This window comes from Sylvia atricapilla, chromosome 3 (genome assembly GCF_009819655.1).
Source record: "Sylvia atricapilla isolate bSylAtr1 chromosome 3, bSylAtr1.pri, whole genome shotgun sequence".
In the NCBI taxonomy this organism is placed as follows: domain Eukaryota; kingdom Metazoa; phylum Chordata; class Aves; order Passeriformes; family Sylviidae; genus Sylvia; species Sylvia atricapilla.
Window position 1 is genome coordinate 67,170,957 of NC_089142.1, and position 18,962 is coordinate 67,189,918.

The 18,962-nt window shown below is 39.3% G+C and overlaps 1 protein-coding gene across 1 annotated transcript; it reads right to left on the minus strand.

Annotated features, from left to right (window-relative positions):
- Positions 1-1,139: 1,139 nt before the first annotated feature.
- On the minus strand, positions 1,140-18,304 carry PPIL4 (peptidylprolyl isomerase like 4). The gene is made up of 13 exons (XM_066315656.1): positions 18,222-18,304; positions 17,681-17,748; positions 17,530-17,594; positions 15,660-15,777; positions 15,101-15,243; positions 14,657-14,753; positions 13,073-13,189; positions 12,052-12,176; positions 9,699-9,765; positions 8,756-8,867; positions 7,151-7,247; positions 6,366-6,504; positions 1,140-1,416 (listed from the first exon to the last, which is right to left on the minus strand). The coding sequence occupies exons 1-13, from the start codon at positions 18,289-18,291 to the stop codon at positions 1,195-1,197; spliced, it is 1,440 nt and encodes a 479-aa protein (XP_066171753.1). The 5' UTR covers positions 18,292-18,304; the 3' UTR covers positions 1,140-1,194.
- Positions 18,305-18,962: the final 658 nt, after the last annotated feature.

Below are 18,962 nucleotides of genomic sequence, written 5' to 3' on the forward strand. Positions count from 1 at the left end.
ACCTACTGCCTCCACAGCACTACTCCAAAGGCACCATATCCTGACCTAGTACAGTTCCTTGGAAACTTCTTATGCCCAGACTGAAGGCAGAAATTTTCTTGACAGGAATAATGAGCAGTCCTCAGACTCCCCAAAAGACTTCCAGGAACAGGCTTCCTGTTCTCCTCTCCTCTGGGACAGAGGGCTCTTGCTCACACTCTGCAAGGACGGCACTGGTCTCTGCAGGGTCTCAGACAGTTAGAAATGTTTTGCCAGTTATGGAAGCCCTGGATTTCTAGTTCTGTGCTTTGAAGAACACAAAAGTCAGAGATTCATCAAAAGACAGCTTCTTAGCCAAGTATACTTCCTGTACTTGGTCAAGTCCACTTTAAGTCTCAAGCTCAAGCCTACAAAGAACTACAGGAACTGTAATGCATGACATAAAAATAGGTCTCAAACTTAGTCAAAACCACAGAATAAAACAATTTAGAGTCCACATCACATTTTTAAGCTGTTGCAAGTAAAGGAATCCAAAAGAAAACTCTGAGGAGCTAGTTTCTAAGCCTTCAACTACTGAACAAAGAGCCTAAAGCATGAAGTATCCCCTTTAAACAGGCCTCAGCTATGTCAAAGTGAAGAAGTAGATGTTTCTGCTGCTACGTTTTTCATGTTATTTTCAACATTACAGTAAGGTGGGAGTTTTTTGTTCTGTTTCCTAACTACCACAAGCACCAAAGATGTTGGACTCCAACTTTGCTTTTAACAAAGCAAAGATAAGGCAGATGCTGCTGGAAAGCACATTCCTGCGTTAAACACCCCTAGGTATCCCTGCTCAGCTTAGGTCTGGACATCACAGCCATCCCAGCTGGCCTGCTTAGTTAGAATTTTCTGCCACAGGGTAGTTTCAACTGATTATGTTCCTTAAATATCAGCCTTCCTATAGAATTATCTTAATTAGAAGCTCTCTTTCTTCACAGTCAATTGAAATACTCCATACAAGCACGTCTACTGGCACTCCAGGACAGAGCAATTTGCAGTGATTCATCCTGAATTTTGGAATTAGCAGATCATGTTCCAATGAGGGGTATCAAGCTATAAAATCTTACTGTATATTGCAGCCAGACACTATAGTAAGCATTACAAAAAAAACCCATTATCATAAAAGAAAAAAATTCAATTTATTATTTTAGTTCCCCTCTGTCTTTTCCTTGTCCTTCATCTGTACTTGGATCTCTCTTTGTCTTTTGATTTCTTGGGACTTCTGCTTCTGTCTGCTTTTTTATCCCAGTCTCTTACTCGGACATCTTCCCTGTATTTGTCTTTTTGTCTGCTGTAAGTGTATTCTCTCTCCTGAGAACGGCTGCGGCTCCGATGTCTGTCCTTCTTCTCACTCTTGGTCCTCTCCCTGCAGCGCTCCTCATGCCTTCGCTCAGAGTCCTGTCAAAGGGATTGTACAGAAATCCAGTTACAAACAAGAGGGGAAAACATACAGAGGCATGAAGAGAACTAGAGAAAAGTCCAGCATGGCTGGTTCCTTAGCTACAGTTGGTACTACCTCAAAAGAGAGTCACATCCACAATGATTTGAAAAACGTAACACAAAATTACCCCACTGACACCATCTTATACAAGTAAGTATACAAGTAAGTTTCTGTCAGTGTTTATGGAAGAAGGCATAGCTGACAGGAATGCCTCTCTGCTGCCCAAGGAGCTTTAGCAAAAATTGGTTATATCTGAGATTCCATTCAGATGGATATTATCAAACTTGCCACAAGCATCAAACAAGTCTGTAAGCTAGATCTGGATTTTGGATTTTTTTACCTAAGAAATGCAAATATTTCCATAAGTTTTGGTTCAAGCCCCACAGGCATTCCAGTGCTATGCAGATGCATAACATATTTTAAGACCTGTAATAACTCTTAATGGCCTAAATTCAAGGCTTCAGCAAAACTGAACAACCTGACAGTTTAAAATCACTGTATGTGCTAATAGATAGATATGATTTTATGGGATTTTAATAACAACACTGTTAAGCACAGATCAATATGAGTTAAGAAAAATGTCTCCATTAAATCACACAGTATTGCTTTCCTTGTTTCAGATATTATTTTTCTAACGATCACAACTGTATGGTTAAAACCTACACTCTATGTACAAACAAACAAACTTCATTTATTTAAAAAAACTACTTTAAACAGAGATTTTATGCGGAGAGCCAGTGACTAGGGTGGTTCCCAGAGCAAACATCACCTTTAGAATGACATCAATAATACTGAAATTACTAGGGTTACAATAAGCAACATAAACTCCCCAGATAAACAGACACACAAATAATCACATTCTGCTTCTGCTGGGTACAGTAATCTCACTGGTGGCCAAATGCCTATTCCACATATCTACAGTCTATTGCAGTACAGATTTTAAAATCTGTATCCACCAAAAAGACTCAGCAGTGCTTCTAGCTACTTGTAAGAGCTTTGTCCCTCCATTCTCAAAATGATGCAGAGCCATTTTACTCCTATACCCAGAAGCTTCACTCTCCATATGTTTGACAAAACAATAGATTTCAAGCCCCTCTGTGACAAGGCCTGAGTAAACATCAGATGATGGACATGCTGGTGTAGGGGTAGACAGAAACAAAAAAATATTGGCCAGAAAATCAAATGGTGGGCTTGGTGAAGGGTTGCTTTCTATCTGGTTTGTTGCTGGGGTTTCCTCCCAGCACATGGGAGAAACAGGAGAAAAGCAGGACAGCATTCAGTTGAAAAATCTACCAAGTAAACACTGGAGACAAGGCTACTGGCCAAGTGAGGGCAAGGAACAGGTTAGTGAACATTTCAAACTACAGACAAATAGCCCACATTGAATGCCATGGAAAAGGTCAACTTGCTGAAAGGATCAGAAGTCATACAAGCATTGAGTTAAACAACCACAGTGACCTTCACAAAAGCATTTAAGGTGCAGGTGTACAGGACAAGTCTGGAAGTGACACAACAAAGTCACCACAGTAACTAATATGATCACAATGTAAAGAAAAAGAAGTGTAATTTGAATTAATAGAATGAATTGCACATTTATTTCTTGCCAGCATAACTTACATTTCCCCTTAAATAAGATTTTCCATTTTGAAGTCTTTGGCATAGAAAAAGGTCCATTTTTAAAAAACACTAAATTAGTAAAAATAATGGTATTTTGAAACCAAATTTTTATGCCCGAAAGTCAAATATACACTGTTTTGGAAGAAGAAGACAAGGATTCATACTAAAAAACAGCTCTCCCTCAACTGCTGAAATTTGTATCTCTCAATCCAGGATCATAGCCTCTCATCAGTCACTAAGTAAGTGATGACCACCCCAGTTTTTAATCCAGCACTGTGTTGGAACACCTATGAGAAAGGAAATATGGAAAGAGGGAAAGACTATTTTCTGGAAGTCCATGGCTGATTTTGCCAAAAGTAGTAACTCGCTAAACAGCAGTCACAGGTGAAATAGCTAGAAATATCATGGCCACAGAAGTAGAATGCATGTGCCACCGCTTACATACATTAAACACACTAGCTAAAGGTTAAAAGGAGCAAACAGAGAGAGCCTTTTCTGGGGGGAGATTTTGATAAAACTTGACCCTGAATATAAAGGGAAAAGTGTCCAATAAACAGTCTGTAAAAGCAGGAAATTAAAACCAGAAAAATCAGTACCTCTGCCAAAACCATGCACTACAGAAATGTGAAATCAGGAAGTCCCTATGTCTCACAAAAAATCTACTGGATAGGCTGTACTGCTTCATAGATCCAGTTATCTTAAAATATAAAATCCAAGAGAAAACTCACGGATAATACCGGAATGTGAACAAAGCCACAATATAGATCTCAGGTGGAAGTGTGTCCTGCTTTGAAAAAAACTCCACTACATCCTATTCACAAACCTACATGGCAGCCCACCCTCCTACCCTAGAGCCACATCCTGTTACTTACAAAAGCAAGCCACAGCACCCTACCTCTTCTACCCACTGGAATGAAGTCAAAGAGTACAAGACTCAAAAATATATTCTTGAAACATCAACACAGAGGCCAGAGATTCAGGAAACGGGTGTCAGACTAAGAAAAGGATGAGTCAAAATATACTAAAGAAAAACAGTAACACCAGCAAGAGAACAGAAAAACAACTCAACATCATGGAAACTATTGAGAAAATAAAACCCCTTCAAGTCATAGCTAGAGCTGATAGCACAAACTGCAGTTCCAGTTGCCAGAGGTTTCCATTATAAGCCCCATATCTCTCTTAATTAAAATCTCTGCCACACTATGGACTCACAGTAAAAGTTTCTGTATGAAGCATGGCTACTGTGGTCTTTGGCTGATGAGTTGTACTGTTTTATTTTAAAGTTCTTACCTCAAATACATTCAGTGATTTACAAAACAGGGTTAAGGGAGAACGCTTTGTTTGCCTACACTAAAAATGCTACCACTCACTAAAGTTTCCATGCTGTTATACAACAAAATTAAAAATTTGTACATGCTGAACAGGGTCTGTCACCTAAGCTGGCTGCAGATTTCACTAGAGAGGCCATGCCCAAAATACTGAGTCTGTGAGACTGAGTATACACCGCTCAGTATGTGCACACTGTACAGTACACACTAACAAGAATATTCAAATCAAGGGAGAAAAATTCTTCCCAGAAATTAATTTTCACAGGTCCAAGAGGGAACTACCATGCTTGCCATCCGAGAACAGTTAAGCCTCCATCTGTGATTTCGGGTGTAAGAAAGCAAAACTACTTACAGCAAAATGGGTAAAGGTGACTAAGAGAGAGGAAAACTGTGGAAAAGAAGATACCAGAGCACAGCAGCAGCAGACTATGAGAACAAACCACGTCAGGAGCAAGTGACTAAATCACAAAAATATACACATAAACACAGAGGAGATCACACAGACAGGCATTAGAATATGTTCTGTTCCAGAACCTGAAAATAGCACCAGGAATCCCCCAGTCCTCATTCATGTTTTCGTGCTAAGAAGTCTCACAATCCCTTTACAACAATTAGAACAGACGTTAACAACCTATTGCTGCCAGCACTTGTTGTGCCACCTGCAAGGGTGAAGACAGCTAAATGATTTTAAAATGTTCTCTGCTGATAATGCATGACCAGCCAGTTCCATGGGTGTAATTCCTGAATCATCAGGAACAAGTATTACCACTAAAAACACCTGTTTCAAGAAGACTAAAGACACAGTTTCAATCAGCCAAACAGACAGGAGAAAGCCTAAACCAACATTTACTCCACAGCTCTTGTATGCACATGCTGCAGTCAAGACTTTACCTACCTGAGCAAGCCCCTGCCCCGACTCAGCGACCCTGACTGAATTAGTACAGTGACAAAAAGACTGTCCATGAATGAGCAATAGGTCTCACTGCTGGCACTAAAAGATTTTAATTGCTGATGTTAATGATAAAAAATTATTTTCAAGCATCACAGCATGAAGTGATGTGTAAGAACAGAATCATGTATGCTTTGTGTACACAGAACTTTCTGCAGTACTCAAAACTCAGGATGGGACAATAGCCTTATTTGCTGTGGCTGAAACTTCTTCCTTTTCTGCAAAGTTGCTAAGAAGACAGCTTTGTTCTCACTCACAAAGCTTGCACTGTTAAAATACTGGGGTTTGGTTTTTTTCCTTTTCAGCTCAGCTCAATTCTTCCTAATAATTCAGTGGTGGTTAACCCTCCACTTTCTCAGTGAAGATTTTGTTTCTACAGAACCCCATATCTTGAGTATTCCACTGAAACATGGGAATGCTGTCCTGACAGGCTGCAGTGGAACTAATGAATGAGAGAATTTCTGTCTCCTGGTGCTGTCCTCCACAGCCCCAGCCTCACAGCACCATAGGCTTGCACATTCCAGATGCAAACCCACAAAGAGATTTTACACAAACACCTCCAAAACAGTTATGGACAAATACAAAATGATGATGTAAAGGGACTGTGTTCTCAGCTCCATATAGGAAAAACCTATATATGATGGTCTGGCAAGAAAATGAGACATAGTGTACAGTCATGAAACATGACTGACTACTACTTTATGACTAGGAATATGTGAACAACAGGTTCAAAGTGCTGAAGATCCCCAACTTTACGAGAGGCTACATTGCCTCTTCAGAATGTTTTGGCAAAAATCCATCTAGACATGCCAAGCTTCAAAAGTCCATGAGGATTTGGAAATCCTCTTTCATAATCAAATATTAACATCAGCCTTCTGTAGGTTTACAGCTCCTGTATTTTACACAGGACTTTGCACACCATGTCCTTATTAAATATCAGACTTTTTTCCTGGCTTCTTTTATGAGGATAACAATGAACAAGTATAAAGTTAATGCATGAAGAGTGTAGTACCTTAGATTTTTTGGTCCTCTTGTCATCATCTTCATCTTCAGAATGGTGGTGCTTTTTCTTCTTCTGTTTTTTAGCCAAGTGCGACTGACTTGTGTGAGACTCTTCTACATCTTCATCCAGCACAAGGTCATACTTGGCACTGATGATGCTGGTTAAGGACAGATCTGTTTCCCAGTATCGTAAGGGGCAGAACACAACAGCCTGGGAAGCAAACCAATCCCTGTTTGTCTGACAAGGGTTTACCAAGACTTAATGCATATTTCAGAGAGAACACAGTTGTGTTCTGACTGAAATATTGGGAAAAAAAATCAGCTGTGCTCAAGTGACTGAAATCTGTACTGCCAAACAGTACAGCCAGGCTGCATCCTCCTTTCTTTTCTAACTGTGGATATCTGAACAAGCTATGGAGTTTTCTTTCATGCTTAGCATAAGCAAAGTATAATCTTTAGAGAATGATTTAATTGCTAGTATGGTCTCATTTTGGATGCAGAAGGTCCCCTCTGAAACTACTTAAAAACTCTGTTTTGCCATATGTCATTCCAGGGCTGGGGGCTTGGAACATAATTTACCTGCACACAACATGGATGTGAAACAGCATGTTTTGAATTGACTAAATTCATCAAAGTGAAAATCATAAATTGTTAAAATCCATCTCAAAACCAAATGGTTACATGAGGTAGCACGGAAACATCCTATTGGCAGGCTTTAAAAAGAAGAAGTTTTTTCCAGGCTGTTTTCATAAACTCTACTTAATTAAAAAAATACCTTTGACCAGGAAAGGATACTCTTGCTTTGGTTTTACCTTTTCTTTCAGAGCAAATTTCGAAGGTTTGTCACGTTCCTTCTCATAGTCCTTGAAATCTTCCTTGGTATACCGCCCACCTGTCCACAGAAAAATATATTCATTTCACTCTAAGCACAAACACAACCAAGACTCACAACTGTCATTAAGTGTTGATGATGATTTAGGGGCGCTTTATAACCATAGAGAGCTCCATAGCAAGATACTGTTCCAGAAAAAAACACTGACATTTGCATAACAGAGAAGAGAGCAGGACAAATTGTGATGTTCTGGCCTTTTCTTGCTTGCAGGTCCCATTAGACAACATCCAGCTTTCTCCTCATTCATGTCCAAAGGAGACAACACATGAATGAGGATCACAAAGCAGGATTCAGCAACGGGCTTAGACCCATTTCTATTACAGGTCCTATACCACACTACTTAAAATTCTGTTACCATGAAAGCCCACAGACTGTTCTCTTTATTATATGACTTTTTGCTCTGGTCTGCACTGAGGGAAACCTCTGAGGCAACTACAGCTCAAGAATTCAAACGGAAAACTGTGAAAAAAAAGTTCACGTCTAGATTTAAATAGGGACACGACAGATTTCAGTTTCCACTCACTCACTGAAGCACCAGGGCACAGATCAACAAACTGCGGCACCGTGCTGCCCTCTGCCGGCCACACTTAGAACTGCAACACTCACTTCTGGCTAGGCCAGAAACCACTACCGAGGACGGAAGGTCATTTTTCAGGTACCATACAAGCACAAGACAATATAGCTAGCTTTCCAATATTTTGGACAATTTAGACCTCAAATAAAGTTTCCCACGCAGGCAGTCAATACAGGATGACTGCAGCACCTGGTATAGACAGAATACAGAGTCACCTCAGCTCTGTGCAGGACAAGAACCAGTATCTCAGTTTTCATGGCCACACTCCTACTGGAGAAACTGCATGCCAACAACTGAGGGCTGACTGCATCTTCAGAAGAACACACATAAGAATGTTACCAATGTAATGCACAGACACCTCTCCAAGTCCAGTGTTTTTTCCTCATGCCTCCAGTAATCAAATAACCACTGCTATCCACTTCTTCCACCACCCTTTTCCTCCCAAAACATCCTCAAACGCCTGAAATTAGGTTTTTGTAACATACGGCCTGCAATGCAGCATGTTTGATGTACAGGAGGTGAAGAGCAGAAACCCCTGGCCTGAATACTGACTTTTTCTTGTATACACCTGACTGTCAGTGACTGAAGAAATTAGAAAATAACATCTTGCCATATTATTTTCCCAATAAGTAATATTTAAAAAATCATGTCCAAAGTTTGAGACGAAATAAATGTTTTAGTGGCAAAAATACATTGGCTAAAAAGGTAACCAGTGGCAATGCAATGTTCATGTAACAGTAGGAAACCCTTCTACTTTTTCTTATGCAATAAAGGAAGGGAAGAGCTAACGACTGAGTTGCTCTATTTATTACATTACCAGGAGCATTTATATGCCTCAAGATGAAATGATTTAAACTCCTAACTCTTTATACAACTAGTTTAGAAGTCACGGCTTATTAAGTTACGAGGATCAAAGAATTGCAAGTACACCTACCTTTTCCCTTCCATTTAATCTTTGCAACAGACTGGCTAAAATCCACATGTATCCGTCTGTCATCTATCAGCACATTGTCCATTTTGAAGTAGGCTTTCTCACAGTCTTCCTCCTGATATTAACCAGGAAAATCTTGAGTCACAATTATTTCACAGGGATATTCACTGAAGAGCTCAAACACAAATTCAACTCTTTCTAGCCATACATTTCTTTCTGAAATTGCCTAAGGCACCACAGTTCTTAAATTGTACCATTTCTAAAGAAATAGTTATGTTTTGTCTGAATATCAGCATTTCAATTCCAAATTCTTCAGTTCATTTCACTATTTTAAAAATTTGCCATCTACATGTTTGGCACATGTAATACATTCAAAAAAAAAAAAGGGAAAATAGGACAACTGATAAAAATTCCTTTTTAACTACGTAAGTAGGCTAAAGAAAAGTGTTTTCCTCACAGATGAGAGATACCAGCACATATAAAGCTACACACCACCAAGAGAACTATCACCATAAATCTCCAGTAAGACCAGTGTGTTGATACAGCAAGCATCTTTTACAAGCCTAGAAGAGAAAACTACCGTCCACATGGATCTATCTTATTCCATACAGCCTCCTTTCTTCAAGCTGCATGCTCCTAGCACTCCTTTCTTTAACTCTTGAATGTCTTAATGCACTCTGGGGAAAAAACAGAGCCTGATCCCCTCCCACTGGTTCCAAGACAGCCTAAGTACATTTTTGTGCTGGCTGCTCAAACAGCAAAAGACTTAAATGCTTGCCTCATTTAGGACCCAGAACTTCTGTAACTAATTTATAGTTTCCCTCAGTAAGAGAAAATATTAGCTATTTCACACTTACAGATGTCAGTGTTTCTCCTAAATGGAAGTATACCAAAAAGAGGCTTTTACAAGCAGGACCTACACACAGTTTATACCTAAAACCCATACCTTTTCAAACTCAATGAAAGCGTAACAAAGAGATTCACCAGTCTTCCAGTCTCGGATCACTTCACAACTGAAAAAATGATAAGAAATTAAAATGTCAACACTGTTGTAGCAAAAAATGTAGAGTAGGAAAGCACTGCTTAAAAGGAAGAGTAAGAGTTCAAAAAGCAACCCAAAAAACCCCAACCTACAAAACTGAAACATCTTGAAGGTATTAAAACCCTTGATTCTGAGACTCACTACTGCAAGAAAAAATGCACGAGACATTGCTTTGTGCAACTACACTAAACTCACACGTGGTTACCATGAAGCATAGAAGTAGAAATTAATTTCTAATCAGTGAAACAAAAAAAATTTTCCAACAATACTGTTTGTTTTTAATTTTTTGCATTTCACTATTACAAGACAAGACAGAGTTCAAATTCTTCTTTCTCTGTCATTTTAAGCAAAGTTTAAACAAACATCTGTGACAAACTTTCTCTTCTTAGCAAGCACCTCTTTAGCAGCCCATCTTTTTTTTTACCCAGGTCACTGGGCAAAAATAAGAAGCCTAAAAGTATTGAGTAAGTAGTGCAAAACGGGAAGAATGCAATACTGTATCAGTATTACACAACTCTTGTACTGGACATACGAATTCTGACTACAGAACGCTGAAAGACTGCACACAGGCAACAAGAGCAGGATATGTGGCATGAAGGTGAGAATAATGTGAGACCTCCCTCATGTGTAGAGAGGAAGTGACAAATCAGGATCCACAATCAAAAAGGTGATTAAGGCAGAAAGAAAAAAAAGCTGGGGGGGAAAAGAAAAGAAGTAGACCATAAGGCTGCTCAGACAAGGTATAGGAATTCTTTGCAGCAGAAGGCAGAACCGTTTTGTGAAAGAATCCTCCTTCATGGATTATTCAGAGAACCTATCTGAAAGCGGAAGGACTGCAGAAGAGTGACAACTCTGACAGAGAAACAAAAAATTAGAAATCCTTAGGTCATAGAGAAACCATGCTGGAGTTGTAAGAGTGGCACACAATGCCAATTTCATCCACACACAGAGACAGTGTAGTTTAGATCTGTGAGCCTGCAGGCCTGTGCGCCAGTATTGCACAAACTGTTAGAAACTCCAAGCAGAAGAGAGTCAGTATCCATCTGCAAACACAGAGCCTATTCCAGACCACTTGAATAAACTTAAGTGAAGTGCACTAACAGAGTCAATATGCTCACGCGTGGTGATGATGATGATCCATTCCATGAAGTCTTTTGAAATCCCTCTGCAAATTCTAATAAACTCCTGCAACAAAGGCTTTTGGGGAAAGTAAGTAGCAAGGGCATAAGGAACATCACTGCATTGATAAACGTGCAAAAGACCAGGTAAGAGTAAAGTGATTCAAAGCTTGCTGATGGTACTGAATTGTGCTGATGATACTAAATTGTTACAGGTAGCAAAGACAAAGAGTGAAGAAATCATAGAAAGTCCTTATAAGACCAGTAAGACAGCAAATGACCTTCGTGTAGATAAATGCAGCAAGATAAGCATGGGTTGAACCTTAATCGTATATTGTGAAAAAAAATCCCCAAAAACAAATGAAAAAAACAGCTTTAGCTAGAAAAGATAGCTGTTTCTTTACACTTGAAAAGGAGTTGAGACTAACACAGCGAACAAAACTGTTCCACTATAGATCTGTAGTTTCTTCAAAACTGTGTGCAATTCTGCTTCTCTCATCTTGAGATGAAAACAAAAGAACAGGAAAAGGGAAACAAGGTAATTAAGTCTCTCCTATGAAGAAGCATGAATATGTAGATTTGTGCTCTCAGCAAGGAAAAAAAATAACTTTGAGGTGCAGGATAGAGAAATGTAGGAAAGAAGATTTCACTGCCCATCCTGTCTTTTGATAGCAGTACTAGGAGCAATCAGCTGAAACTACTAGAAGCCAAGGTCAAAACTGAGAAGGGCAGCAGGAATGTGGAACACCTTTACAAGGAACTTATCAGATGCCACAGATGTTTGATGCTGTATGTCAAACCACATGTACTACCACAGGAAAGAAAAACCCAGAGACTCTATCCAGCTCATTGAGCATCTGACACAAAAACTGCTGAAAGCAGTGAGAGGACGGGGGGCAGGGAGGAGTGTCATATGCTTTCTTGGTTCCTACACTTCCTCAGGCTTTCCTTAAAACCACTCCTGGGGACAGGGTACTCATCTAGCTAGATCTGCCTTTGTATCCCCATTGCTGTGGTCTCTATCCAAACAGAGCATAAATCTCCTGAGACACCAGACACCTTTACAGCCAAACCTAAACAGACTGGGAGGAATCAAGTTCAGTTTCAACAAATAAGGTTTTATCTTTTAACATAATTACCTTTTAATGGGACCAAATCGTGAAAATATTATCTCCAGGTCTTCACCTGTGGTCACAGGATTCAGTTTACACACAAACAGCACATTTTCTGGTGGCTTGATGTCTGCATCTGGTAAGTCTCCCACCTGGGATACAGAAAGAAGACATTTAAGACATTCTCTTCTGCCTAAAGCTCTCTGCAGGCAGCACAGCACACTGGGAACACATCTTTTGCATGAGCTCACATTCCCATCACAAAATCAAAACTTAATAAAATAGTTTTCCTACTTGGTGTCATGAAAAAAGTGTTTTCTGTAGAACCTAAAATTTACTATTTATTTCCAATTCCACTGCTGGATTTTATGAAAGTTCACAAATACATTCTACTTTGCTTTTTCTGTTCTTAGTATAACAGTTCTAAAAGGTGGAAGTGCACCCATTTGTCCCTACAAATCTTCTGCAACTTTGTTGCCAGATCTGACTTGATCTTGGAATTAGTCTCTGCTGCAAACTATTCACCATAAATTTGTATTTGGTGGTTGTAAGGAAGTGAGATGGACGATTCACTCATCCTTCAGTGGCGTGAATTCTTTTTTAAATTCTCTTTTTTTCTTTAAAAAAAAATTCTAATCCTATTCACAATTTTTGTTACTATGGAGTTTACCAGTATGCACTGGGAGGAATTTGTCACAAATAAGCTCAGCTCTCTCCCGCACATGCTACACCATTTCCAGAACTGCAGGTTTTCCAGCAGCACACTATGTATGTTACATTTTTTAACTGGATGCATTTCTAGCAAGTTTTTAGAAACCCTCCACTGGCCCACTCTGACAATAAAGTGTCACTGGTTTTATCAGAGAACCACAACATGAATGCTCATAATCAATCCTTTCATTGTACAGATATTTAATAGCAGATGCTGAAAGATGACATCATCACCAGATATGTAATTTCAAGCTAAGTGGTACACACCCTCCTAGATTTAATAACATGCATACACACTGGAACAAGATCTAAAAGGTAAATACAGAAAGATATTGACCATTTCCAGAAGAATGGCACGAGTTTTTGCTTCTTTTTCTGCCTGAACTTCCTCTATTTCATCTGCAGTCCGTCCTTTCGTGTCATCAATTTCTTCATCTGCTCCTATTCTGCCACTCTAAAAAATGAAGGAAAAGATTATTTATTAGCAAGCCATGGCCAAAAAATCTTTCTCACTCTCCAACTATTACTTGGATGACCTCTCCCCTCACCCTTCAAGACATGAAACATGCTTAAGCATTGTATGTCTGCAGAACTGAGCTTTCATTCTGCTCTTCCCACTTAGATTAGAACAAAAGAAAAAAAGAGAAGATGTTTTCCTCATATTTTAGGCACTGTGAAATATTTCTGTGAATTTTTGTGACCAGTCTGAACCATACCCAGGTGAGGTATTCTAAATTCCTTTATATATACCCACCTAATACTCAACATCTCACCACATAAATGTCAACTCATTTCTAATCCAGGTAACTCCTGCCAAAAAGGAAGTATCTGTTGGGTCTAGCAAGTATCTGTTTGGTCTAGCAAGACATTAAGCAGAACACAGCACAATAATAATTTTGTTTTTATACATATATACCTAGACAGGACTTGAGGTTTAATTTTTTTTTCTCCTCACCATCATCTCTAGAATGCTGCCTTTCTTAGACATTTCTGTGCTAAAAGAGATATCCTCAAACAGACTATGAGGGGGAAAAAACCTCAGTACACATCTCTATGCTGCTGGCAGTGAGCTACTAAATACCTTATTCTCACCTTGTCTGAAGGTACATCAGAGATTAACCACAGTGCACACATACTCTAAAAGCCTAATTTCAATCTTGTATCTTATTAAGCTTAAAAAGAAACAATATTCTCTGCAGTTAATTAATTCATTCATTGAAACAACTGTTTCCATACAAGACAATAACCTCACGTACAAATTCTGTAACTGCATATTATGAGTAAATTATTAATAATTGCAATTATTTTTTAGAAAATTGCTTATTTCTGAACAAATAGCCCACGGTAGTATGTGTGCCTACACATATAACTCTAAGAATGACCAAGATTACTTTCACTGAAACACAGCCTATTCACACATTTTAAACACATTTAAAAGGAAAACAGCAGCAACCATTTTATTATTAATAAATGTAAGTTATATATTGTCTTCTACCAGAGTATACTGAAATCCAGTAATACCTGCAGTGAATGTTCTGAATGTTCTGCTTATCTACACTGTAAATAGAAACCTAAAATACAGTTTTCAAACATAACTCCACCTGAGCCACAGGGGACAGCACCCAAGTCATGCTTTCATCCTTCTCTTGAAAGGTTAAGCAGTAACCTTACTTGAAAAGTATTTGATTAAACACAGCAGTAGCTCCAAAGAACTGACACTCATTTAACATATCAGAACTCAAGCTGGCACTGTAGAAAAACACCTCCTGAATGAAAAAATGCGTAGTTCTTTTAGGACACAGATTTAAGAGGCAAAATCTTAAAGACTGATTTTTTATTTTGGCCAAATCTCTTCTGGACATTAATCATGATAAATTTATTTAATTATTTCTTCCAACTTTTCCCTGCCACAAACACTCACATCGAGCTGCTCCTTTGTAGGTTCTGGCGAGCGATCAGGAACACACAGGCCAGGTGGATCATCAAAGGGATCATCTAAAATTACTGTGTGGTTTATCCTAACAGAAAACAAAATCAACATCAGCACTGGTTACATGCCAGAAAAACCTGGTTTACTAACTAACAGCAAACCAGCCCCACTAATTCTCAGTTGTATCCCAAACAGCCAAATATCCTGTGTGTTTGTAGATTTCAGCACTTTGGTAAGGGCAACATGGCTCAGTATTTTTGTACATACTTGTTTATTTAGTACTTATTTATTTTACCACTAATAGAGGGGGAAAAAAGTATCTAAGATAGCACGTAGAGGTCACTGACATCATGATATTCATCTAGTTTCCAAAAAGAAATAATTTCATTCAATTATAAAGTATTCTTCAAAAAGTAAAGTTAAAAGCAGTCATACCTGATATCTTGATATGGGATAAAATCCTTATCTACAAAGGTTTCGTTGATTGTCTTCAATACATCCATGCCTTCTGTCACTTCTCCAAATACTGTATGTACACCATCAAGGTAATCCAGGTTTTCCCCTGTGGTAATGAGGAACTACAAAAGAAGACACAAAACTAGGAACTAGAAATAGAAAAATTCCTTAATTTTCACTTCCATTTAACTACAGATTTTTTTCCTGACAATTTTATACATTAGCAAAATTACATCAAAGTATTAACATAGGGAAATAAATAAAGGGAAAAAAATACAGGACTGAGTACCAAATAAAATTAATCTAGGACAGGATTTGAATCTAAGTACTTTAATTCCTCTATCTATAACCAAATACCCATTGTCATCTGGAATGCTATGCCAAGTATTTAGCTATGGTGGGGGTTTTAACATGCCTTTTGATGGTTTAACCAGATGGTGATTCTATTGACATGACACTGTCTTTGTTCTGCAGCCTTTGTAAACTCATGGAACTTGTATTTTAGTTACTTAGACATGTACCAACACCATATGCTGACCTGTGATCCATGCTGATCACTGCCATTGTTCACCATTGACACAGTTCCCTTCTTCTTGTGCTTGATTCTCGGCACCTTTTCTGCCTCAAAAAATCTGGCTTGATCACCATACAGTTGACTAAAAAACCATATATAACAAGTATGTTACAACAAAAAGGAATTTTTAAAAGTAAGCTCATCAAACACTGTAAAACCATAAATGGCATCTCAAAAAATTTTACATTCCACATTTACATTAGGCGTTCAAATAAACCTAGATTTTACATCGCACCCATGAACATATTTATGAACCTGTACACTTTCACAGGTTACACTACAAGGAACGACAAATTTTTCTCTAGACATTTCACAGAGTGTTTTTGCGGGGTGGGAAGGGTATACCTATGTATTTTTAAATTCAGCATTTAACATTTTTCTGAGGCATTAAAGAACTACACATTTTAAGTAGGTTCTGCAAAAGTAAGTTATTCCACACTGTAAAAATGCAGTTATTTACATCAAAAATTTATCTCCTAAGGGAAATAGCAAACCGATACATGTATGTGCAAAATCAGTTCTTTATGCAGACAGGACTAGATACACTAATTTGGGATATACAGGATATAGCAAATTGTTGCATTCTTTTTAATTTTTTATGTCTAACCCTGCTATCACTTCTTTTGTCTCACTCCGTAATCTGACGGAAGCATGATCAATAACCATATTTGCCCAAATTTAAGGAGAGTGTTGTGTTTAAACTCATTTTGTTAAGCAGCTGTTAGCCTCTATGAAGAGAGGATTCAAATTAACCTTTGCCTGCAAGAGCAGAAATTCCAGTTTCATGGACTGCAGCAGTAGCAAACAGGTACAAAAGATGCACTGACCTTCTCCATGCCAGTGACAGACAGAATCTGAAACTCTCATCACACTGAACTTCCCCATTTGCCATACAACTAAGTCTCAGAAGACTTGTAACACACCAAAATAAACCTAATTTACTTGTTTGCAGAGACAGCTCAAGTCTGGCAAGTTTACCTACCTAGACTTGCATCTGCTTAGCACAGTTACACTGCTCCCAGGATCACTGCAGTGGTGATTCACAGATCCATGAGTTCCAGGTTTTGTATTTAAGAGGCTCTGACAGACTGACTTACAAAAGTCAGCAACACTGCGTCTGTTCCAGCTGAACTCCCTTAACTGCTGTATTTTGTGCTCCCCAGCATTTCCCCAGTAATTACTTCTGCTCTACAATTTTAATTCTACTTTAAGGAACTATTTCAAATGAATCATATAGAACACATGCACTTTAACTCCATCCTAGCTGTTTGAATGATTTCTTCAACTCTTGCCTCCGTGACCACTGAAAACTTCTTGAACAAACAAAAGTGATTTCCTTATAAACATTCAACATGACTAAAAACAAATTCAAGTAAGGAGATCACTTTCTTATACACAGAGGAAATCAAGTTTAGCCTCTATGCTTCACTCATGCTCAATTTAGTACATTTTGTTATAATAATAAATGTATTCACAATACAAATAATGTTTTCTACAGATCATTTAGTTATGATACTTTTCTTACCAAACATATAGTTATTTGCCAGCTTTTAAACAGACAGAAATGTATGTACAAGTTGTTACCTGTAACTCCCCTTCCAAGGTCAGAGACAGAACAATGTCCAGGAAAAAAACAGTGAATGGCCAAAGGCAGTGCAGAAATTAAAAAGGTATCTAAGTAGGAAAGCCAAAGAAGCTTATGCATCAGCATTTTTATTTCCCGTCAGTAATTCTGCCTCAAGAAAGCTGTAGACAATCTAACTGGAACTCCTACTCCCTTACCCAGATTCTCTGTTGAGATATGTAGACATCATGTTTATACACAAACACTCACCAAAATATGGATTCCCCTCCACGGCCAGTTCCCATGGGGTCACCAGTTTGTATAATAAAATCCCTCTGTCACAAAGGAGAACACATAAAATATTGTTTTCATGTTTATGATTTCAAAACCAACGGAAAAACAAGGAATTGCGAATACTCACCTGTACATTATAAATAAGACAATAGTTGTAGTACTTGACTTTGCAGAGCTTCAGGAAATTCAGACAAGCTGTAAGAAATCATACCAACATTTAGAAAGGAAACTCCAGACACGGTAAGAATAGATATGACAGAGATCTAGTTTAACGTGTAGAAGAGTGGTTTTGGAGCAGACTGTAACGAGACTTACAGGGCACCACCTATAAACGCTGAGAGAAATGCTCCAAGGAAACCTAACATCTCCTCCCTTCCTATAGATCACCTCTAGCGATTCAAAGAACCCTAAACACGGTTAGTTATACGGAAACACACTTCCCCCCCTCAGCCCCCGCGATTCTCTTCAAACACTTAAGAAAGAAGCTCACGGCAGCCCTTGGATTCAGCAGATATTACACTTGTGGCCGCAAGCGCCGGCCGCGTCCCCCCGGCCTGTCCCGCCCCAGGCCGCCAGCCGCCCGCGCACAGGGGAACGCCGGGGGCTGGGGGCCGAGCCCGGTGTCGGCGGGGGCCGGGGTTCGCCGGTGCCGGGCGCTGGGCTCGTACCGCGGGGCCGCTCCTCGGTGTACAGGTCGATGACCAGGTCGCCCACCGTGGTCTCCAGCAGCACCGCCATGGCCGCGCGCGCCACAGCCCGCCCCGCGCGCCCCCTGCCGGCGCGGAGGACCCCGCGGGCAGCCGGGGGCTGGACGGGCTCTTCCCGCAGAACTGAGGGCGCGGCGGCGGAACACGGGCCAAAATTAAGGCAGGATGTTTTTTCATATGTAGGATCCTTGTATACTTTCAGACAGAACAATTAGATTGCAAAAGACCTCCCTCTGAGAGCTAACTGGCACACCCGGTCCTTAAAATCCTCCAGGGATGGTGAATCCACTGTGTCGCTGGACAGTCCTTAGCCCAGTCCATGCTCTTGTAAGCTACCGAGTCATTCTGAACTGTTGTGCCCAAACACAAGAAGCTGGTCCTACAATTATGAAAACCTGACAGACCCAAATTATGTCTCTACCACTGAGAGACATAATTCCCCCGTCTTCATCACACAGCCAGTGAACATGGAGCATCTAGTTAGTGACTGTAAAATCAATGAGAAGCAGGCATCAGCTAAGGACTGCAAAAAGTAGAATAATTTAAAAAGGAAGATATTTGAATGTAATCAATTGTTCAATTGTGGAAGGTGCATAGAAGCAACGAGATTAAGTTAATTCTGGTTCACTGGATAGAGCTTCCCAAACATCTGCTTTACTTAGTGCCTATTATAAACAATTAGAAGCCAATTCAAAATAAAAT